At 42.8% G+C, this 25,797-nt stretch overlaps 1 protein-coding gene across 2 annotated transcripts in view; it reads right to left on the bottom strand.

Annotated features, from left to right (window-relative positions):
• Nucleotides 1-25,797, bottom strand: part of LOC128461508 (triple functional domain protein) — a 76,409-nt gene that overhangs the window by 22,276 nt on the left and 28,336 nt on the right. For both annotated transcript variants that reach the window (XM_053446450.1, XM_053446451.1), the window contains exons 3-25: nucleotides 23,234-23,308; nucleotides 20,144-20,258; nucleotides 18,240-18,432; nucleotides 15,872-15,976; nucleotides 15,474-15,670; nucleotides 14,718-14,967; nucleotides 13,688-13,810; nucleotides 13,020-13,211; nucleotides 11,153-11,284; nucleotides 10,462-10,692; nucleotides 9,624-9,746; nucleotides 8,459-8,650; nucleotides 7,802-7,971; nucleotides 5,649-5,823; nucleotides 5,177-5,372; nucleotides 2,368-2,534; nucleotides 2,131-2,250; nucleotides 1,834-2,025; nucleotides 1,578-1,727; nucleotides 1,376-1,490; nucleotides 727-842; nucleotides 477-599; nucleotides 20-214 (exon numbers count right to left, since the gene is read on the bottom strand). In XM_053446450.1, coding sequence (XP_053302425.1) covers nucleotides 20-214; nucleotides 477-599; nucleotides 727-842; nucleotides 1,376-1,490; nucleotides 1,578-1,727; nucleotides 1,834-2,025; nucleotides 2,131-2,250; nucleotides 2,368-2,534; nucleotides 5,177-5,372; nucleotides 5,649-5,823; nucleotides 7,802-7,971; nucleotides 8,459-8,650; nucleotides 9,624-9,746; nucleotides 10,462-10,692; nucleotides 11,153-11,284; nucleotides 13,020-13,211; nucleotides 13,688-13,810; nucleotides 14,718-14,967; nucleotides 15,474-15,670; nucleotides 15,872-15,976; nucleotides 18,240-18,432; nucleotides 20,144-20,258; nucleotides 23,234-23,308 — 3,647 coding nt within the window. The remainder of the gene's footprint in view (nucleotides 1-19; nucleotides 215-476; nucleotides 600-726; nucleotides 843-1,375; nucleotides 1,491-1,577; nucleotides 1,728-1,833; nucleotides 2,026-2,130; nucleotides 2,251-2,367; nucleotides 2,535-5,176; nucleotides 5,373-5,648; nucleotides 5,824-7,801; nucleotides 7,972-8,458; nucleotides 8,651-9,623; nucleotides 9,747-10,461; nucleotides 10,693-11,152; nucleotides 11,285-13,019; nucleotides 13,212-13,687; nucleotides 13,811-14,717; nucleotides 14,968-15,473; nucleotides 15,671-15,871; nucleotides 15,977-18,239; nucleotides 18,433-20,143; nucleotides 20,259-23,233; nucleotides 23,309-25,797) is intronic.

Here is a 25,797-nt window from a genome sequence, read left to right as displayed (position 1 = left end):
AACACACATGACCACTTACCGCCTTGTTAGAGTCCGACGAGATGCCCAGGGCTTTCTCCAGGCTGCAGCGGTACTTGTCCATACGCAGGGAGAAGTCTCTGTAGCGCTTGTCCACAGCCGTCACCCATTTCTGAATCTCTCCAGCATGACTGTGGCCTTTCTCACAGAAGCCATCAGCCAGCTGGATCAGCAGCTTCACACGTTCCTTAGTTTGCTGAAGAAAAGGAAAGAGGGTTTTAGATGCACTCCCAGGCATACACACACAAACACGCATAGTTTACATAATGGAAAAATATTCTACCTATTGAACATATTCAGAATAATACTTTTGATTTTGATTAGGGTGTTTTAAGTGAGTTGCTAATAGATTATTCCATTCATATTCCTGTTTATTCAGACTATTTTCTTTATCTGGTTGATATTGAAATATTGGTGACCATGTCTATTGTGTGTGTGTGTCTGTGTTTGCAGCCAACCTTGGCTGTGATGTGGAAGTCCTCATGCTCCTTCAGCAGTTCCTGTGTGTGGTGGATACTTGAGCCAGTGGAGGTGTGTGTGGACAGGTAAAACTCCCCAGTGTCGTGAATCCACTCCAGAGCCTTAACCAGACACAAAGCAAACAGTTAATTACATGACAACAGAGAGCAGTGTGTCTTCCTGTCTCGTCAGTAAAATAGATCTGTTGCAACGTAAAGTGGACTGTGTGCTCACGACAGTCTCTCTTACCTGTTTGGCGCTGCGTTCAAACACCACATACTGCTGACACTGGTCCAGCCGGCGTTTCCTCATGGTCCAAAAGTGGAGAACACGATTCTCTCTCTGCAGCAGCTCATTGAGGATGTCTGAAGCCAACAGAAACACAGACAAGACTCTTTAATGTCATTCATATGCACCAATATCACTTTCAGTGCATCTCTATCATATTTTTGGGCTCCTAGTCTGACAGGTGTGGCCCGACATCCCTTTCAAATAATTAAAGTACCACTTCTTCAACATAATGTATCAGAAAATTTGTTTTTTCTTTATTTTTGAAGCTAGGGTTGGTAAGTCTGGAAAAACTCGAAAGAGCAAGCTACACTTTGAAAAAATGCAATGAATGAATTCCAGGCCCTCTGATCGGTCCCCTCATCAAAGCTATGCCCCGAAACACATGTTCGTGCACTGACTGACAACTGTGAGGAGATGACTTTTCTCAGTAGTTTACGTCTCTCCAGCTGAAGACCCTGTTATGTGCGTTAAAAGCCCGGGCACTTTATTGATAGAGGGTTTTTGGGGAATTATTCCAACAATTAATATAAAGTGTTAGGGTTAGGGTTATCCCTGTGTTGAGGTGTTACCCCTGCAGGTAATGTGAAATGTGATCTCTGACACTCACTTTTAACCTGTTGTTCTGGTGCTTTGACATGGCTCAGCATCCCGGGCATGTTGACACTGTTCCTGTGCATGTACTTGAGGAAGACGTCTGCATTTCTTCTGGCCAGAGTGCACGCCTGATGGGAAAGAATAACACCAACTGAAATCAAACGGGTAACTTGAAACCGTGCACTGGTTTGATCCTGACTTTTTGTGTTTGTTACCTTGAGGAAAGCCTCCTTCTGCTCCAGGTGTTTACTGATCATGGGGGTGACGTGGTCCGTTTCACAGTTTGGTCCCAGTTTGTCGGCTCCTCCGCACCAGTCCTCTTCTCGCTTATACTCCTGTTCCAGGCTCTCCAACACACTGCACACCTGACAGGAGAAACACTCTAAGTCAGATGTCTGGAGAACATACTGATTTCTGTCTTTTATGACATTTTTCTGGGGAGAGAAAGTCACATTGAATCTGGTCCCCTACCTGTTCAGAGGTCTTGTAGAAGGCCACGGAGGCGTTGACTAGCTTGAGTCTGTCCTCCATCTTCAGCATGAGCTGCTGCCAGTGGGAGGCCACACTCTCTGCACAGTCTCTGATCAGGTCCATGTCGTAGTGGTTGGCCTGGAGCAGAGCCTCCGCCTTCTGCTGAACCTGCAGAGCACTCTGGTGAGTTTTCTGAAGGGAGGAAAAAAGAAAGAGGTTAGAATTACCCCCCAAAAAACTAGGTACATACTGGACAGTAAACAGAGAAACTGATGGGATAAACTAAAACCAAATCACCTCGATAGCGTGTTGGAACTGTTCATGTTCCCTCTGCAGTTGTTCCGCTTCCTGCAAGGAGCTGGCTGTTATCAAACCAGCGTTCAGCATTGACTCACCATTACGGATCCAACCCAGAACCTGGACGAAAAAATGGAAAGCTGTAATCAGGGCTCAGAAATCTTTGGGATCTTGCATGTATGCTGGTACGCTGTGGTTGTGAAATCTCAGCCTGCAGGTGGCGCCTTGTTGCCCTACCTGTTTGACTTCAGCCTGCAGGTGTCTCAGCTGGACACATTGCTCCAGGTGCCTGCGGTGCTGCTCAGCTGCCAGGTCCAGCTCTTGCTGTTTCTCATGGAGGAACTCCAGCAAGTCCTGAACCCTTGTGGCCATGTCGACATCCCGGTCACACAGCAGCTCCACACCTGGAGGGTAAACACATGGGGATGTTACTTCTATATCCACACATGGGACAGACTTATATGAATGTGAGCTGAAGTTCTGTCCAACCTGAGCCTTCCTGCCACATCTTGTTACACTGCTTCAATACATTTTAGAGGGCAACTCTGCAAGCTTATTTGCCAATGGACAATTATTTAAGCAAAGATTGTTTTGTAAGTCTATTGTCAGGCATGTTAATTCATGTATTCGACCAGGCCTATTCAAATGACGGCCCGCAGGCCACATGCGGCCCAGAGGCAACCACTGAGTGGCCCAGCCCGTGGAAAAACAGAGAGCTGAAATTCCGAAATTCCTACATTAGTACAGACCATGAATGCAACATCCCCGGCACAAATCACAGATTTCATTGCGAGGGTGAATGAGAACTTTGCTGGTCAATTGGATGGACTTGCTCTGCCCACAGAGGTGATGGGTTTTGCCAGAGTTCACTGTTTCAACAGAAGGGGACTCATACCCCAGTGCAAAGGAAGGGCTCCCTTCCATCGACGAGTGGAAACTCGTACTCAAACTTGTTGACATGTAATCATCCGTTACCATGGGACAGGAGCTTCGCACTAACAGGCCCGCGAAGCTTTGGGGTGATGTCAACGTACACCAGTTCACTAACGTTAAGAAAGTAGCAATCACATTGCTCAGTATGTTTGGATCAACATACACATGTGAATCAAGCTTTTCACGCAATAACTCAATAAGAAGCAGCTCTCGTTGCTCCCTGACTGACAGCACTCTTCACTCTTCACAAAGCCTTCGGATTTCATTGACATCCGACAAAACAACAGCCACTGCTCTTGTGCAGAACAAAAAAATGTGCTTCTCCCACTGAGAAACTCAGCAGGGTGACAGTAGTCTACAGATCACCATAATGTGGGATGTGTAACAAAGCCATGGCTAATCAGTACTACAACTGTATTCATGTGTGTTAGTCACTCTTATCACTTGTTATGGGTTACCACTGATAGCTTTGATAGCATTGATAGTTCTTACTGTATTTATTCTGTTAAATTCACTATGTGATGTGCCTGGGTATATGACCAAAAGATGATTGTTAATTCAAAAGGGAAACAACTTATTGCTAATATTGTGCACTATTTTGTTTTTTAATGCACTTTTTGTAAGATATTACCAAAATGTCAAAAAAATATATTTCAAAAGTGGAATTAAGTATTACTACCTCAGATTCTGTTCAGCTATAGCATTTTTTAAATCGTTTTTGATTCCAAATTTTGAGTGATGAATAAACATGACTTATTTCCCAATACATTCAGTTGTGTTGGTTTCAAAATGTGCCTGCTGCTTACAGCTCAATTTCTTGAGTTGAAAATCTGGCCCAACTGAATTTGTAATTGAATAGCCCTGTATTTGACAGTCGCAGGATGTGGCTCCTGTTCTTTATCACCACATTTGAACAGTAGACATTAAAACCCCCACAGCCCAACCAGCAGAGTCTGACATAATCTTATGCCTGATCTCATCTCAGCTAAAACCTACATAAGGTACAGAATTCAAATCACAAAGTCCTGCTGCTTCACTACAAACAACCAGTTGAACAGTGTGTGTGACAAACCAACAAGCAGAGCTGCAGTTGGCTAATCGATATAGGGAAAGGCTCTCTCAGTATTGTCAGCATGGACATCATGACAGAGCCGTGCTCTATGAATCATATTATTGGCATGCTTCAATACATGTGACATGATGTGATCGTGCCTCATGTGGTTTTAGAGAGCACCTATTAGCATAAGACCACAGGTGAGTTATTATGGTTAGTGAGTGGGAGCCTCTCATCACAAACACTGACCCAATCCGATCCTCGACACCTACACAGTATCAATATTAAACTAAAGTAACACAGAAGTGTTTGCAGCAGCAGTGAACATGAGCTGTATCCTTTAAACCCTGAGCTGGATGATGACTGATGTCTGATGTGGCGAGCAGATGGCAGTCAAACATCTCTTCACTCCGCCACTTCATACCTCAAACTACTTTACAGCACTTGAGATATAATACATTCTGACAGCAGTGTCACAAGAGGGCAGATGCAGAACAGCTCACAAAACTGAATTTACCAAACAAAATTGTTTTGGCTGGTGGTGAGACTCAGGGGTACCGTGGGTAGAGTTGTGGAAATTCCTCGATTATTAAGCAACGTGGTGTTTTAACTTCATTGTTGCAGAAGTAGCGACGCCCCGTTTATCAAGGAACATAAATATTATTCCAGCAGCTTTTTAAAAAGATAAGTTCTAAGTGTGATGATTAGAAAGCATCAGAGGAGCAGAGTCACTTGTGCTAAGGAATAATGCACCTCAGTGCAGTGGCGCTGCTGGGGGGGGGCAGGCGGGGCCACCATGATGCAGTAAAGGCTGTAATCAGAGTTTGTCCTTTTACGCCTTAGAAAGCTCCATGTTCTCCACACTGAACAAATCAGTGTGGAGAGCTCTGACCACTGCCAATCACCTACTGTTTTGAATTGAAAACCTTATTTTCACTTTCTAAATAAAAACAGAGTTCATGTTTGTCTGGCTGTATCAACTGATGAAAAAGCCGCCATGTGCAGTCATATAGAAATGAAGATGCACACCTCTAACCCTGGGTGGGGGAGTGTACTCACCAGAGGCCTGGACTTCATTGACGTACTGCAGCAGCTCCTGCCCCTGGTGGATGACGTCGAAGGTGAGGTTGTTCATGGTCAGAGCCTTGTCGGCGTGGTGCTGCAGCCGCTGCTCGGCCAGCGTCAGGTCCTCGATGTCAAAATCATTAACTTGACCCGTCAGCTCCTCGTTCCACGACTCCAGGTCTGAGATGATCTGAGGGAAGCACAAACCATTTTCAGAAGTCACACACACACCTCGAATATACACTGATAATGCTGTCAGTGTGAATGTCTGAATAGAAGATCGTTTATTGTAGTTTCTACTTTTTTACCATGAATAACATTGATGTCAAATATCTCAGGGAAAATATTGCTAAATTTCAGTTATTATTTTATTTTTTAATTCCGACAACCAGTCCTTCAAAAACTCACTCATAATAGGCAAACAGTTAAAACACAGAGACATGCCCCTCATCATCAGCTGACTCACATCAATTGCATCCCTCTCAAAGATCCGTAGCTGCAGGAAGAGTTCCAGTTTGATCTTCCTCTCCTGGAAGAGTTCCTCCATCTGCGCCTGCGCCTCATCCAGCTGCTGCAGGACGCTCTCAATGTGGTTGATGGAGCTGTTGTGGGGCGTCTTGTTGCTGGAGATGGCAGAGTCCCTGGAACAGAAACACACAGTTTAGCAATAAGCTGAAGGAGAAGAGCAGAGCACAAACAGCTATAAAGACACTGATGGGCATGATGCCTTGTGGATGTAGCTGCTCTTAAAGCTGCAGCTTAGCTCAACCTGCAGCAGCTTATTTAGCAGAAACATAGGAAACCAGCAGAGTATAAAAAAAGTGGTTGACTCATTAAATAGTGGCAAAATCATGGTTGAATTTTAAATTTAAAAAATATATATTGTAGACTGGATGTTTATGTTTATATCTTCTTTAAGTCTTTGAATTCACTAGAAATGGTCCACCAGTGTAAAAGTTGGTATTTTTCCTTATTGTGATTTATTTTCTTTGTGTCTTCAACTGCTTGATTTCACCAAGCTCTAGGGTTAAAGGTTATGCAAGTCAATAAGCCATAATGATAAAAAAATATATATAAATTAGAAGAAGAAAAAAATGACCATAAACATAAAACTAAACATTTCTAAAAATAACACGTTTTCCTACTTGGTCAATAAGTCACTTTGAAACCCCCTGAACAAGCCACACTAAGTCACAACTATCAGTTCAACTAAATATTTTCTTCCAGATATATGATATAAATGATGATAGGTTATAGACAATCAGAATTATTGATACATCTGGAAACGGTTGAAAACTAAAAAAGGAAAATCCATCTTATTGATTATTTTGGAGGCGTGTCTAATATTTAAATTAAATTAAAAGCTGCACATTGATCTTACTCACTGAGTCTCGAAGGGTTAAAGTGTGTGCATGGGGGGGAGTGAAACGGGTCACTTATATATTGATTATATCGGAGGTGTGTCTAATATTGAAATTAAATCACTGAGTCTGGATGGATAAAGTGGGGGGGTGGGCTGAAACAGGTCGCCTGACTGATTCATCAAACTGACAGATGTACACATGCATGATGCTCACACGCAGACACCAGTGAGCTCATGAGAGGCAAAATACAAGCGAGCAAAGACAGTGGAGGTCAGACTCATCCTGAGTGACTTTGAGTCATCAGCGTGACAGATACACTTCCACACTCACATGCACATGCATGAACGCATGTGTGCACAAACCCACATGCAAAGCAGTAGGTGTGTAGTTACAGTTACCTCCCGGTAGGACTGCCATACAATTAGACACATGCTTATGTAGGCGGATTTATGTAAGAATTCACTGTGGAGCCAATACACCAGGGAAAGAGGGATGGAGAGAAAGAGGAAAGGGAGAGATCAAGAAAGGGGGCTGGATGAAGAGAGACTGGAATATCCTGAGTAAAATAGAGTTGGAGAATGAGGGTCAACTGCATCCACCTCTCCCAACACATCCTCCCAACCTCTCAGCTTTCTTTTTTAGGCTTCCTGCATTTCATTACTGTCTTTTCATAATTATACTGACAAACTATTCCCATGAATATATTCATATTTTTTACCCTGTTTGCATATTTACAGACATTTTAATCCCCAATCTCTCATGTGTCGAAAATACCCTGGTAAAGCTATTTTTAACATAAAAATTAAGTCAGAAAGTCGATTATGCAAGTAAAACAAAAACAAAATTATCTTTTTTTTATTTTTTCCATTGTCACTTAATGGTTCACAGGGGAGCTATGTTTTTTTTGTCACTGCTATTGACTTCTCTCGCAGAAAGTAGTTCAAGAAATATAGCTTTGAAGAAGAATTGAGCTCCCTTTTTGGATTTTACTCTATATTAAATAGATATATAGCTAGATTCAACTGTTACTAGTTTAGCAGAGGCTGGTTTCAGTTCAGTGTCACAGGGGTTTTACCAGCTTTAGTTTTGCTTCCTATTCGAAGTGTGTGTAACTGTATTGTGGGTTTAAATTCCGGTTCAGGTTTTAGAGTAGAGACTGTTTCTGTACAGAGAAAACTTGACAGCCATTTGCTTTTTTAGGAATATTTACAAAGGTTACATCAGAGCTAATCTTTTATGCGTTGCTGTTCTCTACCTGAGCTGCTGGATGAGGTCCTCTCCCTCCTTGATGACGTTGACGGTGACCTGCAGGGTGGTCTGCTGCTGCTGGCCAAAGCGTTTGATCAGATCTTGGACGGCCTCCACAGACTCTGCGTAGACGTCGTCCAGCAGCTCCTTCTGTAGCTCCTCCAGCCATGTCCAGAGCTACAGGAGGACACTCATCAGTATATGTTTTTTCAGCGATTTCATATGATTGAGCTACAGCACAGGGTTTTACATTGGGTTGTGAACATCCTGCTTGGGGAAATAAAAAACTTCAAAAGTAAGTCGTTGCATTGAGGCCGACACTGGTTCGCACCTCTCAGAGGTACAAAGCCACAGAACAGAAACAAATACACACACTGTGACCACACCACAACACATGAACAATCAGTTACACACAGTTTCCGTCGCTTCTTGATTAACAGAAGCTACTCACCCTTAACACTGATCTTCATCTCAACCCAATTCTGAATTTAATCATAAACTGCCTTTCTTTAAAACTGTCTCTCTGTGACTGGATGACCTTTTTTTGTTTTCATATATTCACATATTTTATCTGGTAATTATGTCCCTCCTGCCCACAGAGCACGGTGAACACAAACACACAGCCCACCAGCCACTTCAGTATTATGTCATCCTCCCTGCCTACCTCTTTGACGTGCGTGTGGAAGGCGACAGACATGTCCAGCAGGACTTTGCGCTGCTCCACGCGGCGAACAAAGTCTTGGATTCTGTCTTCTAGCTGGTGGGCGGCCTGGTATATCTCCTCTGGGTCGCACTCTCCCGTCTGGGCCAGCTGCTCGGCCGCCTCCAGTAGCTTGTCGGCATTTGTGTACGTGTTCTAGGCCGAGGACGGGGACAGTGAAGGAGAGATGAATTAGCCCAGGAAGACAATGTGATACGGACTTAATATGTTTTTGAAAATGTGACGAGAGAGACAGAGCAGAGGTAAGGAGAAAACATCAGGACATGCAGAATACGTATACACTGATAATAGTCAGAGATATAAGAATTGTGCAGAGATAAGAGCTGAGAGGAAATAGAGAGAGAGAGAGAGAGAGAGAGAGAGAGAGAGAGAGAGAGAGAGAGAGAGAGAGAGAGAGAGTGGGTGGGTGAAGGTGAGATAAAGAAGAGGGTGATGCTGAAAGAAAACAATTGGTTATGTGAAGGTGGAATATCAAAAGGGTGATATTCAATGCAATTTACTGTCGTAGCTGTGGTGGAGCTAATTTGAACTATTTTGAATTATTGACAATACATTTTATGCCCTCACCTGTAATGCATGTCAAATCTTAATCTGTAAAGCAACAAGTAACTGTCAAATTGCTTTAGCTGACTGACCTTTTTAGGCCAAATACATTTATTAAAAGTTTTAACTATTACAGCAGTAAGGCCGTTGTGTAAGTCTAAAATGAAAAGCCATGAGGTTAGTTCAATATGTTATACTACAACTTTAACAGCAGCATAAAAAGTGAATCTTCAGCTATTCGATCTTTAAAAGAAGTGTCTTTCTATCATTGTCAAAATTTTGACACTTTAGCAAAGATGATAGAGCAAATCAATTGTACAGCTGCATTTTACTGCTGATGAAAACACTTTTTCAGTTGTACATGGACATTTTTACAAGTTTTGCGTAAAAACATTACTCAGCGATTAAGAGAATTGATGAAATGGGTACAGACTGCAGATTGTACTGTTGTTTTTCCTGAGGATGTGATAATACAATTCTGGAAACTACCTGCCATTGCTACAGCAGTGACACATCGGCTTGATGCTGACAGAGAATGACAGAAGGAGAAATGGAACTCAGCTACCTGTGCCACTTCCTCGAAGTCTTCATGTCGTTTCTGTAAAGCTCGCGCTCGGTGCAGGGATTTTCCCACACCTGTGTGTTTGCTGAGAAAGGCCTCGCCGTGGTTTTCTATCCAGTCCAGCACCTGTGCACGCACGGCCACAAAGTTAGACAGACGATTAAAAAAACAGTCCACCACAGGGGGGCGCTGTAAGTGGTAGTTCAGTCAAGTGCTGGTGATAATTAACTGTGTGTAAGAGAGGAGGAATGACTAAAAAAATGACAGGTATAATACGAAGCGTAGCGTTGAGCTTTCCTTCTCGTGCTACCCTCCCTGCTCTCTGTCCTTCACACTGTTAAAAGACATCTGCATGGACATATGACCCAATTCCATTGCCATAGCAACAGTTGCCATGCCAACATTTTCAGTAAAGCCGGAGATTTTTGGACGTTATGGATCTGTCACATTATCATTTTGATCCATTTGATTATGGCATTCTCATTATTTTTGTTTTTCTGCAGAGAACATTTACATTTCAGGCTTTTATCCAATATTCCTTTCCACAGAGGACATGATGTGTGAGGACGAAAGGTTCCAGCTACTTGCTCAAGGACATTTTGATAGAAAACACGGCTGCTGCTGGAATCAAACCCTCTATTAGGCGTACAATCCCTCTAGCCAGTAAGATACCCTGCTATTTTCAAATTACTGTCTAACCCTCTCATATTATACTGAAAAACCCTGGCATCAATTTGGTCCTGGAAATACCACGTGTTTGAACAAAGATCTGTATGCATATAAACAAAAACATGTACAAAGTATATATAGTGGATATATACATGTGTGTGTGGGTGTGTACCTGCTGGACGTCCTGTTGAAAGACGCAGAGCTGCAGACGTTGGTGCAGCCGCACTTTGCGGTGCTGCCAGATGTTTTCCAGCTGTCTCTGGTGGTGAAGAACCTCGTGGATGATGTCCAAGACGTGGTGCACCGCTTTTGAGTAGTTTGCCGAGGCAGTCAGAGAATCAGAACTGCCTGGGGTCAAAGGTCGCTGCAGTTTGTCCAACAGGGCTTTGCCATCTTGGCTCACCTGAGGTTAGAAAAGTGAATGCTTTGTTTACTCACAGCCACTACACAAACACACAGGGGCAGGTGGGTATAAGTAGGTATTTGATGTGACCTGCAAACATAAACATCCAAATACACGCATCCAGGAAACTGAAGGGATGAATGCTTAGGAACATGCCCCATGATATAATGTAGAGACTAAGTGAGTAAAAGGATAATTGATAAAGCAAATGAGGAATAATTGTGAAATATCTTTTTTTTTATCTCTTGCACTGTAAAGTAACGCTGTCAATGTTTTTTTATTTTAAACAATATTTGGTTATATACGGAATTTGACATGATGCTACATTAAAATAAATTTTTAAGACTGTAAAAGTAACATTCATATCTCCACCAACTAAGAGAAGTTACAACAGATACCATACCTATCCAATGGACACATGCTGACTTTCTATTCACATAAGAGTAAAGTGTGACGTTACCTCAGAATAAGCAGCAGTGATGTGTTCATACAGGCCTTGGTGATGGTGAATGGCGTCTTCGAGGTCTTGCAGCTCGGAGGGCAAATCCACCTCGCCGCACGCCTTACACCACGAGTCCACGTTACTCATGTACTGCGGAGGGCAAGAAACGCACTTACATTAGCTCACACTGCCACTCAGACATTAAGCGTCTCACCTGAGACACAGCATGAGACAGTGGCGCTGTTTACGTCCTTGTGATGATGCCAGCAGTCACATGTTAGTCAGACGTACCACAGCACGTGTAAAAATTGCCTGAAGAGCATTTCCGTTACTTTTACTGGGCTTAAAAAAATGCAGGAATTTCTTTGTGCATGGTTACAAGCTCTCTGAAGACTCTTTCAGACGAATTATCTCTGGCTGAATGTGTTTTCCTTGGCCTGTGGTGACATCCTGGAACATTCTGTAACCCCTGAAGGGAGGGAAATAAAATAATCAAGTGATCTCGATCTCATTATTGCCTTTTGAAACATCTCTCCCGTGATAACTGGAATAAGACACAGGGGTTTTAAGATGGAGCTTCTCTGTGTGTGTGTGTGTGTGTGTGTGTGTGTGTGTGTGTGTGTGTGTGTGTGTGTGCATGTGCGTGTGTGTGTGTGTGTGTGCGTGCTAGTGAGGGGGAAAAAAGTTGGGGTGAAACCTCTGGGGAAAAAAGCTGTTCTGATTTCAGTTCATAAACACAGAATGATGTTGATGACAGCAATATTCCAGGTCGGAAAAGTCATACCACCCATGTTTCCAAGTCGGGATTCTGTTTGTGTGCCTTTTCAGGCCATGAATGATTCTATAGTGTCCCCACTAATGAGCAGAGATAACAAATGCTTCACTCACATTGTGCTATGTTTATGTAAATATATGTTAATGCCATGCATATGTTGGGCCTTTAAGATTTAATGATGCCAAATTTGACATTTTTCAACCCAGAAAGCGAGTGCATATATGTCCATGTGCGTCTTTTACAAAAGAGAGGCCGAGTACCTCAACTGGCTCGTAAGGTGCATCACTGCAAGTTTGAAAAATCCAGTTTCCACTAATTTTGACTTATTCACTTGTAAGTGTAGAAAAAGAGAACATTGACATTGTGGCATCAGCCTTCTCATCCATTGCTGAGCGAGAAAAGCCAATTACCAAAGTGTCGGTTGGTTTTGCTGAATTAATAAAAAAATAAAAAACTGATATTTCAGAGCAATTACAACATTCTTCAGAAATAGTTTTATGATATAGACATCAATGGAGAGGATGACTCCTTCATATCTCAAGCTGTTTTCAGACCTGAAAATCTTTATTGGTGTCTACTACATGTGTGTTACTGCTTTATTTTTTGTTATTTATTTTCTTTGTTTAGTTTTTTTCTTTTGTATCAGTTTTCCGTCTGGCCCTTGTTAGAAGCGACATCAACACATCCACTTGCTTGCGGTGAACCTCCATGAGGATCTCATGCTGTATATCTGCTAATTGAGATATTAAGCAGAGTTTTTACTAGGGGGCTGGGGACTAGCCCTGATATGACAGGCCCTTTGCTTTCATAACACATCAAGTGTCATTACTTGTATCATTAATTCAGAATTGACTTCCACTTCCAATTATACCTTCAAGCTTCTCTAGTGAGATTTCCTGCACTTCTTTGTCATATATTGTATTTAAAAAAACAAATCTCACTCCTTTACTAATTTATTCAAGCGAAACAAAAGATTTCTAAAAATGTCAATTTGGGCTCTGGAAAAATTGTGATGGACATGATACATAATTTTGTCTGCTAAATAAGTTGTAAATTCATTGAAACATCGATAATGAATATATGTGTACAGCACATTTGTGTTGAACTCACCTGGTCACATTTCTGGTGGAAGGTCGCAGACATCTCCAGCAGCGTGCTGCGTTCATCAAGTGCGGCGGCGAACGCCTTCCACTCCTGCTCCAGCTGACCTGAGATCTGCTTAATCTGCTGCGAGGCGTAGTGACCTGACTCCAGCAGCCGGTTACCGACTGACATGATGCGGTTGATATTCACGTACACGTTCTACAAAATGGGACATAGAAAGGGGGAAAGTTAAACTGAGGGTTGTGGATGATTTAGACACCAGTCAGTGGGCGGGACTGAATTCCAAAACAGCAGATTTAGAAAAAGAAAACCCGTGAAAAGGGTTGAACTGAGTGCTGTGTGTAGAAGGGATGAGGTGAGGGACTATCGGGCTAACGCCATCGTTTCTCATCTGCTGACAGAGACACTAGTGGCTAGAATGATTCCTTGCCTCAACAGTTTCATAATGGTTATGTAAGTTGCAATGTGGATAAAGAATAGAATTACTTAATGCCTGGTTGTGCTGTGCTAAGTGCAAACAAGCAGAGGCACCGCCAAACAAACACTGAAACGCAGAACTAAAGGTTGACACTAAGTGCATTAACTATATGATTAGAGAGTGCAGGGCATGCATTTGATAAGCATTAATGGCTGCTGCAGATCAGTGTGTGCATGTGTGTGCGTGCTTGTCTTACCATGCAGTTCATAGCAAAGTGGTTGTGCTGGGTTTGGAGCTCAACGGCGTGGGGGTGGTTGTTGCCAATCTCGGTGTAGCCTGCCAGGAACAAACCCTTGTTGTGCATGATCCAGTCAAACATCTGAGGCACGGGGATGACAGAACAGAACAGACACACACACACACACACACACACACACACACACACACACACACACACACACACACACACACACACACACACACACACACACACACACACACACACACACACACACACACACACACACACACACACACACACAGACACACAGCCAAATAAAAGGTTAGCCAACCAGAAGAAAATATACACACACAAGGTACGGGAGCACTATTAACTTTCACAGATCACTGCTAGAGCAGGTGAAAACAAAAAGCTGGCACTTAGCAGTGTGTATACATAGGAGGGTTTCTGTGTAATGCTGCAGTGTGCTCATAGTTGTCGTCTTTTCAGGCCAGAATACAGAGAAATGGACTGCCTCTATTAGGAGTATCCTCTCAGGCTCTCCTACAGAGCAACTCGTGGCCTGTGGTGTCCTAGCAACAAGCTCCTACTACTGCAGTGTATCCAAGACCGCAGCTCTCTCTCTCTCTCTCTGGTGCTGCAATCTGCTATTTTATTCTACTCTTTCAAACATGGATATCTGAATTTCTCTCTCTTCTATGTGCTGCAGCTGTCATCACATGAGTGGTCTCGGGAGGGGGCGGGGTAGGGGGGTTGCATACCTTTATATACTATCCTCCACCTGAGGAGGTGCAGGAGGGTGAGGGTAATGAGTTCATTCCTCCTGTCTTGCTTATGAATTTAAGTTTAAGCCACCATTTAAAGGGTCAAAATACTGACATGAATTCATACAGAGCAGAAATCCCCACTTCTCTGTTGGTGTAATTAAGTTTCTTTCTATTGGCAGTTGCCTGCCCTACAGTGAGCACAAACTGTGATTATAGATTACCGCTACATCACCGCTCGCACTGAACAACAGCCCTGATCCCGACAACCATCCACCGACCTTCTCTGCGTCCTGTTCGAACAGGCGGAGCTGAAAGCACTGGTCCAGCTGCAGCTTGCGGACGTGCCAGGCCTGGTGGAGGTGCTGCCGGGTGGAGTGCAGCTTGTCCAGCAGCTGGGTGATCCGCGGCACCAGGCCCTGGGTGTCGGCGTTGCAGACCCCGCTGCTCCCACTGCTGCTGCCGCTGCTGCCACCGCTGCTCCCGTTGCGGTTGGAGAAAGACTCGCTGCTCTGGATGCGCTGCAGTAACCTGGACGTGGTGGAGAAACATGTTGCGTGAGGAATGCGTTGACTTGACAGCACAGATCGATTTCACTTCGATGAAGCAAAATACAATGAAACCGTTCATAAAGTTACATTTACAGGGATTAGATGTTTTGTGCTCTCTTTCATAAATTCTTGTTATCTTCAGATAAAACAAGATGATGTGGTATAAGGCCTGACGGAGTGAACAAGCACTTTGTTTGTGCCACATATAGCATTTTCTGAAATAATTTACAATGTAATGTGTTGGGACTCACATTGGTCACTGCTATTAACACGGGTCTCTTTGCACTGTTTTTATCGTAACTCTTATTTTTATTTTCTTTATACAATGCATTTTATGTGTTTTTCCTCAAACTGCTCTGTGATGAATTCAATTCATGATGGACATAGAAACATAAGCTTAAGAGAAAGAATAATAATCATACAACCAAGCCAATAAAAAAACATTTGTTAAAGTCAAACTTCGATAAAGAAAATCTGTGTCCTTACCTCTGACCCTCAGTGTCCAGCTCCTCTATCGGGGCTTTTATGACTTTCTTCTTCAGTGTGGCGTGCTCTTCTATCATCCTTCTGGCTCCATCCAGGTCTACGGGGAAATCTTTCCTTGACACAGTTTCCTGCATCTCCTCCAGTCGGGCTAGCATCTGTGTGGCGTGACCCGAGAACTCCTCAAACGCCACACGCACCTGAACGAACACACAGCATCAAATATGAGAAAAGGCCCGTAAACCAATATTTAATGGCATCTTAAATATGACATTTGTTCTCTAGTTCTCTACTTATTGACTATGGTTCTTCTGAGTTGAATTGTCATTTGGGATTACAGGATAGATTTAAAGATCCGCCTGAAGAACAACTTGACTGACAACATGGAAGAGCTATCTGACCTCTATCCACTCTTCGTGGTTGTAGTCCAGACTGCCATCGAAGTCCGCCGTCAGCTGGGAGGGGTCCACGACTTTTGTGAGGCCCTCTAGTGACACCATGGTGGTCTGAAGGAAGAAAGGATGGAGGCAAAATATTAAAGAGTGAAAGAGATGGAAGCTTGAAGCTAATTTCAGTCAGTTGAGTGCAGAAGTCTCGTAATCTCTCCTCCTCCCCTGTCACTTTGTTTCCTTACTGACATTGCCCTTGTTATTTAGATCAGGCATGAAAAACCCCTGGTTTCAAAAACTAACAACACAGATTCTTTGCACAACAACTGCTTATTACAATATCATCATCAGAGGAACAGTGAGGAAATGCCTCCCTGTTTGGTTTCAGTGCCTCTGTGTTTCTGCTAAGCCACCTCCGCACAACACCCCCACACACATGGCCAGAGATGGATGGAGACGGAATGATAGCTGGGTAGCTTTGTGTAGGCCAAACAATGCAGAGACACACTGTTATCCTTGGGTTAAGGAGCGCCGAGGCTCTTGCCACGGGAAAATACTGATACCACGTTGTTCACCAATGTTGTTCAAGTTAATTGATTTCTACTGTGCTGAGAGAAAGATAAATTGTTAATGCTGCATGGGTGGAGTATTTCACCCGCAGAACCGCACAATTTATCAAAAATCTAAATTGAGGTTGCAGACAGATCTCTGCTTCCTTTCTTTCCGTCTCAACTGAACGGGAAGGGAGGGGGAATTCTGCACGGATTCCCTGCAAGTGCAGTCCTAGCAACAGTCCTATATCAAATTTACTCTATTAACAAAAATGAAAACCTTTCTCCTCATACAACCTTTGAAAATCGACATAAATGTACAGGGTATATATTCATATGAAGTCAGATGGTGGTACATGAAGGCAGACACGCATACAAATGCACGTACAGTGCATCCAATCAATGTCCATGAGGCACGGCAGGGCTGCTAATTGTGGCCTGTCCCCGATGCATCTGGCTTTTCTGTCTATCAAACAATCAATATGGCGTCATCAGGCCACAGAGGACCTATTTTTGTATGTGTGGACATGTGAGCAATCAGAACAATTTCCACACCAGTGCGTGCACTGACACAGCTAGAGTCAGAGCCGAAAGGGAACCTCGCAGAAACATATCGTACAGAAATCCAGGCACATTTTGTACAGAGACACAGACTCACAGCACAAATGCTTATACAAACCCAAGCTGATCATTATCATAATAAGCAAGGTTCTTTGATGACAGATCAAACAGGATGATGGGAAATAGATGTCAAGCCCTCATTAGGAGGAGTTTACTAAACAGTCTTACAATCAGACGAAGGATTCTTCAATAGCAGAAAAGGCACACAGGTTAACACAGGCAGTGGTGTTTTTTTTTTTTTAATTAGCACATTTTGATGCCAGTTTCTAACTATGAACCAGAACATATAAATAAGCAATCTGAATACATTATTAATTAGCTGTGAAAATGTGTTCTAACACTTGACATCAGAGACACGTGTCCTCATGATCTGTTATGTGCTGTTTTTGGGTCACATGTGATGAATTCTCTCCTCGGGTAGACAGCTGGCTGGTGATGTGCGCAGCCAAAGCGTCAGGGAGAGGAAAATAATGAAATGTGCTGACAATGAGCAGCTCAGGGGGTAGAGCACCCAGCTGAAGGCAAATTAAAGGGAAATGCTCTACTTTCTTTTAATTTAACAACACAGTAAATACCAAATATTACACTGAGATCTTTAATGTTTCTAAATCTATGTGCCTTTACAATGTAATATCAATGTAAAATCAATCTGTCCTAGAGCAGCTTTGAATGCCAAGCCTCAATTGTTATCTTCAACTCTCCTCTAGTCTGATATTGTTACTCTTTCTCATTCCCTTTCACAGAGGGTTCTGGCCCCGCTCTCATTCAGACCAATTTCTAACTGTCCTGAAACGGGTCGGAACAATGGTTTATCTGAAATGGAGTTTGACACTTTCACTGACAGAGCAGCACTGTTGAAGTATTTTCAATAACAACCAAGATGGTTGGCAGTGACGTGGAGCTGCAACAGTATTAAACAGACCTGACTCTATATTTTCTATAAAACATGAACGACTGATTCCATTGTTCTAATTGGTTGGAGGTCTATCCAATTGTGTCTAGAGGCATTCAGATCATATTGTATTACCTGGTTCTGAGTGTTGATACAAGTATAGATAAAAGTTACACGTTCCAATCTATGAAAATACGCGTTTTGCTTACTTACTTTTGGTGCGGGTCACCTATTAACTGCAACATTTAAATAATTTGAAACTGTAACGCATGCACCTTGGCGCTAGAGAGAAACATAAACACGCTCCCAATCTCACCTCAAATTCGAACTTGGAGCTGCCGAAATTGGTCCTCTGCTTCTGCCAGAAGTTGTCTGGTTTGATGATGAGGGCGACGTGGATGCAGGACGGAAACGACTCCTGCAGGATCTTCAGCAGAGGCTTGATGCTGTCCCACTTGGAGCCACGCATATCAACGATGACCGTGAAGCCATGTTTACACACCTCCTCGCTGGGAATGGATAGGGATCGAGGTCAGCGAGAGTGGGAGGAATTAAAGAGCGGAGAGGAGGAGGGAGGGAGGGAGGCGTGAGGGAAGGAGGGAGGGGAAGAGAGGAGATGGGAGAGAGTATAATCCAGAGAGAGAGAGGGGAGAGACAGATGACAGGCGTGGGAAAGGATGAGAGAGGGATGATGGAGGGAAAGAGAAAGGAAAGGTGAGAAGAGATAGAGATGGAAAAGAAAATAGAGGGAGAAAAGGATTGAGAATCAAAACAGTGAGATGGCGCATTTTCTACTGTATACTGTGAGAAGCCTACGCAGCAGCACAGCCGCCCACGCTTCCACACACACTCACACACCCACACAGACACCTGCGACGGACGACGCACAATTGCGTACAGAAACATAACAACACAAATCAGCACATTGGTGCATCAGCAACCTCATTGCCTGTGGTGCTCTGATCATAACATAACTTTACATACACAACTACATCCACACACTAAAACACGCAGATGATTTTTATTAAATCTAAAAAATATATATTTTGTTTTAATGATCTTAGGAGAAAAGGATTTTGCTGTTAGTTTGGAACCATCTGGAATTCGCCTTATATCTTTCCCACCAAAACTAGCTCACTAATTCACAACACTGGATTGTTTTGTTTTTTAACTTCTAGTAATTTTATACATTAGAAACATCCTAAACATATAATATAACAACTATACAACTATATAATATATTTTAGCATCCTTCTATTATTGCATCTTTAAATACCTTCATCCTTTTCCAACCCTTTCTCTCTCTGTAACAGCCTGTCAGTAGAAAGTCAGTGTGCAGCAGTGTGCAGATGTTTCCCAAAATAGAGCATCTTCAGTCACCCAAATCCACACCGTTAAAACAGATTCAAATATGCAAAACATGCCGCGATGACTGGGAGGTTTTAAACGCCTGGAGGACATAAACGAGTAAAAAAAGGAGATTTTCTCCCATTTTGAACTGTGCAGACATAATGTGATGACAGACCTAAAGGGAGATGAGAGCAGACGGAGAGAAGATGGATGGATTAAGATGGCTGGAGGGAAGAGGTGAAGCTGGATTGGAGTAGTGAGCCGAGGGATGCAGAGGAGAGAGCTTTTACCTGCGAGGTGATGAGCTACTCGTCCACACTAACTGCTGCTGCTGCTGCTGCTGCTCTGCTCCAGCTACTGCGACACTTTGTTTTGCTTTCACACACACGCATTTGCTCACTCGCTCGCTCGCTCGCTCCCTCGCTCACACACACCTCCTCACACATGCGCTCTCCGTCGCTGTCACTTTAATCCTCCCTCCTCCTCTACACTCTCTCTCTCCTCACTGCTTTCCCTCTGTTGATACCTCCTTCCCGCTCTTCATTTGCTTTCGGTTAGACATCCCTCTCTTTGCTCAGGCTTTCCCTCTCCGTCTCAGCATCTCACGATGTCTCTAAAACTGATTTTTGGCAGCGAGGAAGCTGCAGCAAGCTAACTCTTCTTGAATTATTTCTCTCTCCGCTCCTCTTCGGCCCCTCCCATGCTCATCTCAGCTCTCTCACGTGTTTGCTTACAGGGCTCCGTCCACTTGCTCCGGGTGGTCTCTTGGAATCAGAGACATTGCTTATCGTCCTCTTGAGGAAAATAAACACAAACAAGAAACACACACATCTTGCACTCACACACAGATTACAGAACAAGATGTGTTACCTGGGGATGCCGGCGAGGTAGGCGATCAGTCTCCTCAGGTCGTCCGTTCGTATTCTGTCATGGTTGCTGCGTGATGGAAACGTTAACACTGGACCACCGCGTCTGTCTCTGCCACCTGAGGCGACACACACACACACAAACACACACACACACACACACACACACACGCAGCAGTTTCATACAGTGTTCTATTGAAAAGCAAATGTCAAAAAGCTATTACGACATTACCTTGAGTGTTTGTATTTGCTTCACTGGATCAGCATAAATCTAACAAGTCGGCCAATCCATTAAATGAGTGTTCGGCTGGATAAATGTGAGATGCTGAGCCTGCTAAATAGAAACAGCCTTGGCAACAGATGTATAATTGAATTGATTTACAATTTTCCCAAATGAACATGCAAACTGAATGGAATAAAGTCTAATATTACAAAGCAGACACTCAGAAACAATAACTGATGATATTTTAGAATAGCAAATAGCATCCTCTAAAAAAAGGAATGCTTCAATCCAAAGAAACAACAATACACCGCATCCTGATTTTATTACCTCCACCAAGGAGATTATGTTTTCGTCTGTTAGTTAGTAAGATTACAAAAAAGGACGTGGATTTGGAGGAAATCCAGGAGAAGACCAGGAAAGATCCAGGGATTTTTTCAACATTATTCTAAAAGAATATTTTATGGTTCTGGCCTGTTTAGTTGACTGATCTTTATCTGCGTGTGCAGGATCTGCTGAATTTAAATTATGTTTCAAGGGGACGGTCTAATATTCGCTCTTTGAGTGCCCTTATTGCAATTAAAACGTTTTCGTTTCAAGGATCATAGCCTGGAATCAAAATTAAAAAAAATATTTGATCTGTGTGAATGTCTGAACAGGAAGTAAACAAATCTCTACAAGAGACTTTTAGTAAACAAGTATCTATGCTCGTGCCTCTGTGAGGTCGTACTCAGATACAACAAGGTTTCGGCTAGTTGCTAATGTTAGCATGACAACATGCTCACAGTCACAATGCTAGCATGCTGATTTTTTGCAGACATTTCGAGCATTTTAATTGTAGTGTGTAACATGATAAGATTTGTTAATTATCACTAATAACAAAGTGTGTTGGAATTTAGTTAGTCATTGGAAACTGTAACCGGATGAGGGGGATAAATTAAAAGACAGAGGATAACCAATTTATCCTTCAGTGACCTTGAATGACTGCACCAAATTTTGGTGAGAAATTTCCCCACATGATTTAAACCACAATGTAAGATCCATGATGGCACTGGTGGAAAAGTCGGGGGTCTTCAGAGCCAGTGAAATACATCATCTGAGAACCATAAACATCTGTACGAAATGCTGTACCAGTCCTTCAGGTAAATGTTGAGATAGTTGACTCGATAAGTAAAAACCTTAAGCGACTAATGGCACTGTATAAAGGGCAGACATTTAACAGGGTCAGTAAATTTCATCCCTTGCATTTGCACACAAAAGCTTCTGAAAATCTTCATCCTGAGATGCTGCTAACGTAGCTAAAAGTGATAAATATAATCAATTTATAAAATGATTTGCTTATTCGAAACACATGCAAGCTGAATGAATGGTTCCTGTGTGTCTGAACCCTGTACTCGGAGCATTTTCTATTTTTGCCATTTATAATACTTCAGCCGTGAACAGCCTCCTAACCTGAATCCAGCTTTTTAAATAGTATTTTGTCATTTTAATTGGTAGTTGGGTAACGTTTACTGTTGGCAGTATATAGTCTTGAGACTGAATTATGAATATCTGGTACTATGATAACAATATTTTGTTCATAGTCCTTGACCAGTTGCAGAAGCAGAAGCTGCGTCACTCACGTGGGAACATGTAAACACAGGCTGACTGTGCTCAGCCCACAAATTAGTGAGTTAAGTTGGGTTGCTGTGCGCCCGTAGGCTCAAGCCGGCTGCTCAATGGAGAAAATCAAACGCTCACGTGGCAGACAGACACGAGTGAGGGCGAACATAGCCGATTTATTAAGGGGCTGTATCTGGTATAATAGGCTTAGCTCATTTACCCTCTTTTTCACTAGCGGCCCCTCCTCTTCCTCCCACCCTCCTTTATTTCAAAGTCAATTACTCCACCACTGACTAATATGGGATGCAGTAGCTGACAGTAAGTCATCACCAAGGCATCTCCCCAGTGCCTCTCCCCCTCTCAATTTCTGTCTGTTTGTCTGAGTCATCGTCCTCATCGTTTTGTTCCTGCCTGTGACCTTTGCTGCACACACAAGCGGACCAAAGAAGAGTGTGCATTGAACACACAGACACACACACTTAATAAAACACTTTTCACTTTGCAATTCCATTTGATACTGAGCCCAGCACTCCACTGTATGAAGATGCTTCTAATGATTCTGCATGCACATATGATAATACTCTCTCTCTCACTCACTTACTCACTCACACACACATACATGAGCTGAATAATGTTTTTGTGTGTTGTACAAATAATCTTGCTAGATGTTCTTGGCAGTCCATATCTGCAGCTCTGCCTCCTGTGAGTTTTCCCTGGCACAACTCAAGTGTGTGTGTTTGTGTGTATGTTTGTGTGTGTGTGTGTGTGTGTGTGTGTGTGTGTGTGTGTGTGTGTGTGTGTGTGTGTGTGTGTGCGTGTGCGTGTGTAAGTTTGTGAGTGTGTGTGAGCCATTGCTGAGCTTCCCTTTGAGAGAGAAAAGACACAGGCAGCTGTAGCTCTCTATTATAAAGTCCTGCTGATATTGACTAAACAATGGATGTCTGTGTGTGAGTGTGTGCATGCGTCACAGTGTGTCTAATGTGTAATGTGTACGAGTGTGAAGAAGGGTCCAGGGTTAAGTGCCTGGGTCTTAGTGTGACCCCATGAGTTTTGGTAGTTTTTTTTCAAAGTGCACGGCTTGTTTTTATATTTCTGTGCTGTCCATGTATGTATTTGTTTGCGTGAGTGCATGCATGTGTGCGACAGAGAGAAAAAAACTGCACATCTGCACAGTTGAGAGCTGTGTATGTAAAGGAACTATTCTGGTTTAACATGATCACACACACACACACAGACACACACACTCACTCATTCACACACTCACACACTCACCTGACAAAAAGGCAACTTTTTCTTTGAGGATGGGAAGCACCTCCATTGCCCTCATCTCCTCATTTCTCCTGAAACCTGGAGAGAGAAAGGAAAGGGAAGTGGAAATTAAGATAATGGAAAATACAAAAACAGTGTGTCTCTTGTTCTCTCACAGTTAATCTGCCATGACTTTCTATCTTGAGGGCAGATTATTTGAGACAGAGCAGATTTTGTCCACTCGTAATCTAGAGATCTGCAGCTTTTTAAATACAGGGGAATGAGACTCATTTCAGATTGCTTGCATCATGAGGAAAGTCTCACACACACTCACAGACACATACTGTGTATACACTGCCAGAGGAAGCACAGAGGCTGTGGTCGGAGAAACAGTAATGAGGAGACAAAGTGGGGCCAAATTCGGGGGAGTTCGGAGGAAACAAGCTGCTGTAACTCCTGCTGGAACCGAGGTGAAATGGGGTAAAGCAACGCTACACACCATAGGTCACTTCAGTTCCCATTAACTGGAGTCAAAGCTGAACTCCATAAAATACAGACCATATTAAGAGGATTCTCAAACGGTGAGAAGCTGGTGGACTTTCACATTTACAAGTGTTGAGGAGGGGAAAACGCTGTATTTATGAGGATTATCAAAAGTGAACGTAAACAGGATTTAGAGTCTAGAGCCACGCTACAGTCCACAGCTACTCTGTGAGGATGTGTTGAGGTACAATAGGGACTTTGAGCTAAACGAAAGCATCAGCATGGACTCATGATCGGAATGACAGTATCAACATTCTGATGTTAAGCAGGTATAATGTCTACAATGCTAACCATCTTAGTTTAGCATGTTAGAGTGCTCACATTTACAAGAGGGTTTCTAGACATTTCAACAAGTTTAATTGAAGGCTTATTTTTAGCCTTTTTACGACCGTAATGACTTAAATTAAACACTTAAGTACAACCGATACAAATAAATATCAGTTCTTGCCAGGACTCAACACCGGCATTAGACAATTGAAATGTGGACCTGATCAAAGTAGTAAAAAATATGAAAAATCAGGGGGTCATCTGAGACATTCCAATTGATCTAACAGGCTCCATGAATGCCTGGGCCAGGTGCCCTCACTATACATCCACTAAATGACAAGACATTTCACATGAAGCCAAAATGGAAGGGGAGCACCAAAGTCTACAGAGCTGCTTTCATTCTCTAGAGCTGTATGTGTGAACGCAAATGTCTGAGTGAGAGCCGCCGGACCTCCTGCTGAGTTTCTCTGGCCAGCCCCCCCACCCCTCCAATATAAAGTCAGCAGACTGTCCGAAGGAGCAGATGTGAGAACACAGCAGAAGATCCTCCGCAGGATTCACCAAGAGCGAGTTGATGACGCTTCTAACATGCGATACGACTTCATGGAACCACAAATGAACATAATGGAAATCAATTGACCCACAGACAAGCACACATAGCAGTCTACAGAACAAAAAATATTACCCCAATTATGCTAAAGAATATATATTTAATTGTAGCTTTATAAATTCTGGCCATTTTCAACTGACAGTTCTCATTTTAGAAATTGAGACATCTCAGCTTTCAATATTTCCCTCCACCTTCTGTACTGACCGCAGTCAGAGGATTATATAAATGGCGCTATTGGAGGAGGCCATCAAGCTGTCAGCTTAGAAAAATGAATACAAATATAGTTACCCACTTCAACCGTGTTTATCTTCTCTTAGAATACTAATCCATGACATTTCCCTGTTAATAAATATCCACTAGTCCTACTTGCATGTATTTACTGATGAATCACACACAGTGTCTGAACCTTCAGCTGCTTCATAAAAGCTTTAACATTCAGTCAACGGTGGATTTCTAATAACTGTAGTTCCTACCCCGGAAAAAAAACACTGGCACGACATACAAGGACTCATGTGTTTATATATTTCATTTCATGGAATTAATGGAATAATACGTGAGAAATAGCATGAGAAATAAAGCAAAAATAAAACACACAAACACACACACTAACCTGAGCTATAAACCATTACCCTTTAAATGTCAGTCTGGATCTCAGGGGTGTGATTGTGTGAAAGTCGCCCCATGTTGTGTTGTTAATATTCTGTCAGAGGTGAATGGATGGCTGTCAGGAGATATTCAATAACTTGTTCTAAAAACTCCTAAATATAGACACACAATTCCCTAAAGTGGCTAGACCCACACCTCAGCTTCAAAACACACATAAACACACAGGGCCCGACACAGAGAGAGACACTCACACAGGTGGACAGAATGGGCCCAGATTTTGTCCTTCAGACACAGCAGAGGTCGGCTTTGTGTGACTGATGACCCAGACAAGTCATATCACCCAAGTATCTCCTGTTCTTTTTGTTCTGTTCGTCCTGCGTCCCACTGATTCTCACTATTTTATCCATCTGCAGCCCAAGTGCAAGAGCAAAACTCCTAACATGTTTTCCACAAGTCAGAATGAAGTGAATCCCAGGTCAATGTACACACAGCCCCCATACTAAGAGCTGTTTAAATTCTCTAAATGATAAGGAAAGGAGCTTCAATGCATCCTATCTTATCT

Source organism: Pleuronectes platessa, chromosome 18, assembly GCF_947347685.1.
Source record: "Pleuronectes platessa chromosome 18, fPlePla1.1, whole genome shotgun sequence".
NCBI classification, from domain to species: Eukaryota; Metazoa; Chordata; class Actinopteri; order Pleuronectiformes; family Pleuronectidae; genus Pleuronectes; species Pleuronectes platessa.
Note: the sequence above shows the minus strand (reverse complement) of the source record. Positions and strands in the feature narration are given on the sequence as shown.